Source organism: Perognathus longimembris, chromosome 28 (assembly GCF_023159225.1).
Source record: "Perognathus longimembris pacificus isolate PPM17 chromosome 28, ASM2315922v1, whole genome shotgun sequence".
Lineage (NCBI taxonomy): Eukaryota > Metazoa > Chordata > Mammalia > Rodentia > Heteromyidae > Perognathus > Perognathus longimembris.
This window is the reverse complement of record NC_063188.1, coordinates 82,055,052-82,057,643: the sequence shown is the minus strand read 5'-3', so window position 1 is coordinate 82,057,643 and position 2,592 is coordinate 82,055,052. Positions and strand designations below refer to the sequence as shown.

General features: G+C 45.4%; 1 protein-coding gene across 1 annotated transcript; it reads left to right on the top strand.

Moving 5' to 3' along the window:
• The first annotated feature begins 1,672 nt into the window (after nt 1–1,672).
• Nucleotides 1,673–2,224, top strand: Dusp21 (dual specificity phosphatase 21). Its single transcript, XM_048335427.1, has one exon. It carries the CDS (start codon nt 1,673–1,675, stop codon nt 2,222–2,224), a length of 552 nt encoding a protein of 183 aa, XP_048191384.1.
• Nucleotides 2,225–2,592: the final 368 nt, after the last annotated feature.

The following is a 2,592-nucleotide window of genomic DNA, read 5'->3' as shown; positions in this document are numbered from 1 at the left end:
CCGTATGCAATATAGAACAAGCCTGTCTCAAAATGTCTAATATTACTAAGAAGACATTTCTGGTTGTAGTTGAAGTGACATAGTTTACAAAGCACGTGTGCATTCTTTGGGAAGAAAGTAGACAAAATAATTTAAGTTGTTGTTTCAAGTAATAAGGTAGAATTGAACAATAAATCATTTGGGCTGTATATATAAATGGACTGTGACACAGCTAAATTAGTCACAAATATCCAGTACAAGCCAACTTCAGGATAGGTAAAGGGCTATAACTGTGTTCATTTACAATCAACTCTGATATGTTTGTAAGCAGGAACATAATTCTATGGTTACAATCAATGAAGTATTATGCCAGCCTACTAAGTTCAGTCAAATCCTTACCTCTGAGTTTTCTAGGGTTATCATATCAAGCAAGACAACTGTTGCAACTTAAAATATGATCACAAGCTCACCCCTGTAATCCCAGCTGCTCAGGAAGCTGAGATCTGAGGATCACAGTTCAAAGCCAGCCCAAGCAAGAAAGTCTGTGAGACTCTTATCTCCAATTTGAAGGATTGACCCACACACACACACCCTATTACCCCAAGTATGTGTGGATGTGCTTGACACAGGGAGGACAATCCAACCTGAGCCTAGCTGTAAATATTCAACTGTGGGCCTAGCCTGTAAGGCTCTGAGGCTGAGCTTTGAAGCCAGGAAAGGGTTAAAGAGGTTGGAAGACAGAATTGGACCCTGTGAAGAGGGTCAAACCTCCTAGGCAAGACAGATGTAGAGCTGTTTGAACATTTTAAAAACTTGTGACCTTGGATAAGGGAAACTTCTTCACCCTTGTCTGCAGTCACCCCATTCCCTCATACTAAACTCAAGGAACCTCTGTCTCCTCCCTTAGACTCTATAAAACCCCTGATTCATCCCCTTCCAGCCCCCAGCCCCCCTTAGCTCAGCCTCCCAGCCCCAGGAAAGGCTGGGTCCCTTGCTGTTTTTACCTCAATAAACAGTCCTAGCCTGTTGAGAACGAATTCTGGTGGTTTCCTTTTCCTTTCTTTTCCATTTTTCTTGACACAATCACCAAAAAGGCTGAAAGTGGAGCTGTGGCTCTTGGTGGTAGAATACTAGCCTTGAGCAAAAAAACTCAGGGGCAGCACTACGGCCCTGAGTTCAAGATCTAGTACTGGCACCAAAGGAAAGAAAAAAAGATAGATAAATAAATAGAAACATACATACATATATACATAGGTACACAGACAAATACATAGATACATAAAGAAGGAAGGAGTGAGGGGGAGAGGGAAAGGGAGGGAAAGAAGAGACTGGAGAGAAGTGAGAAAGAGAGGGGGAAGAAAAAAGAAAAGGAGAGAATAGAGAGGAAGGAAGAGGAGAGAAGAGAGAAAAGAAGAGAGTCAGAGAGATGGGAGAGATGGGGAGAGGGGGAGGGGCCCGGGCACCCGAGTTTCTAGCTTCAGTTGCTTTGGAAACCGTTAAAACCAGAGAAGGAGCCTTGAAGATTGTGACGCGAGCGTGATGGAGACACTGAGAGGGACGATATCTTGGCGCTTGGTCCAGCTGCCGCTTAGACCCTTGCCTGAGGCCTCCCAGCACGGTTACTTTCTTGAAGCTCCTAGCAAGGACACAACCCTGAACTAGGCGCCGAGAAACTGCTGAGTCCACCGCCTCGATGACAACCCTTTCGAGCCCTGTAGCATCTCAGGCTGTACAAGAGGTCACCGACCAGGATCTCTCTCAGATAACAAGTACCCTTTATATCAGTAATGGTGCGGCCGCCAATAATCAAGAAGTGCTGTCTAGCAATCGCATCACCTCCGTGATCAATGCTACTAAAGAAGTGGTGAACACTGTCTTTGATAACATTCGGTATGTACAGATACCTGTGGAAGACAGTCCCACGGCCTACCTCTACACGTTTTTTGATCCCGTTGCCGATCACATCCACAACGTAGAATTGAAATTTGGCCGTACCCTGCTCCATTGCGCTGCAGGAGTGAGCCGCTCGCCTTCACTCTGCATGGCGTACCTTATGAAATACCATTCCATGTCCCTGCTGGACGCTCACACCTGGACCAAACTGTGCCGCCCTGTCATCCGGCCCAACGACGGCTTTTGGGAACAACTTATCTATTATGAATTCAGGTTGTTTAATAAGAACACTGTACGCATAGTCAACTCCAGGAGGGGTTTGATCCCTAGCGTCTATGAAAGGGACTGCTAACTGACAGTTGAAAACTACCTAGCCAGCCTTGACATCTACATTAGATCTCCGAACTGAACTCCAACTTTGCCTGTAGATGGGCAAAAAAAAGAAGAAAGAAAAATGAAAAAGAAAAAGAAGAGGGAGGAGGCTTGGGAGTTTTCAGATGCATGCAGTAAATCCTAACTGGCAAATTAAAATTCAGTGCATGTAAGAATGTGAAATGTTTCTTACCTGGTAAGGGGAGATCAGGCTACTGAGACTTGCTGGGTGGGGGAGTGGGCAAGGATGCCCAGATTACAGGGATCTGACAGCAGTAAGTGGACATGGCACACTTGGAATCCTGAGCCCTGCCTCAGATTGGCTAACCTAGAAATAAGCTCCCTAGC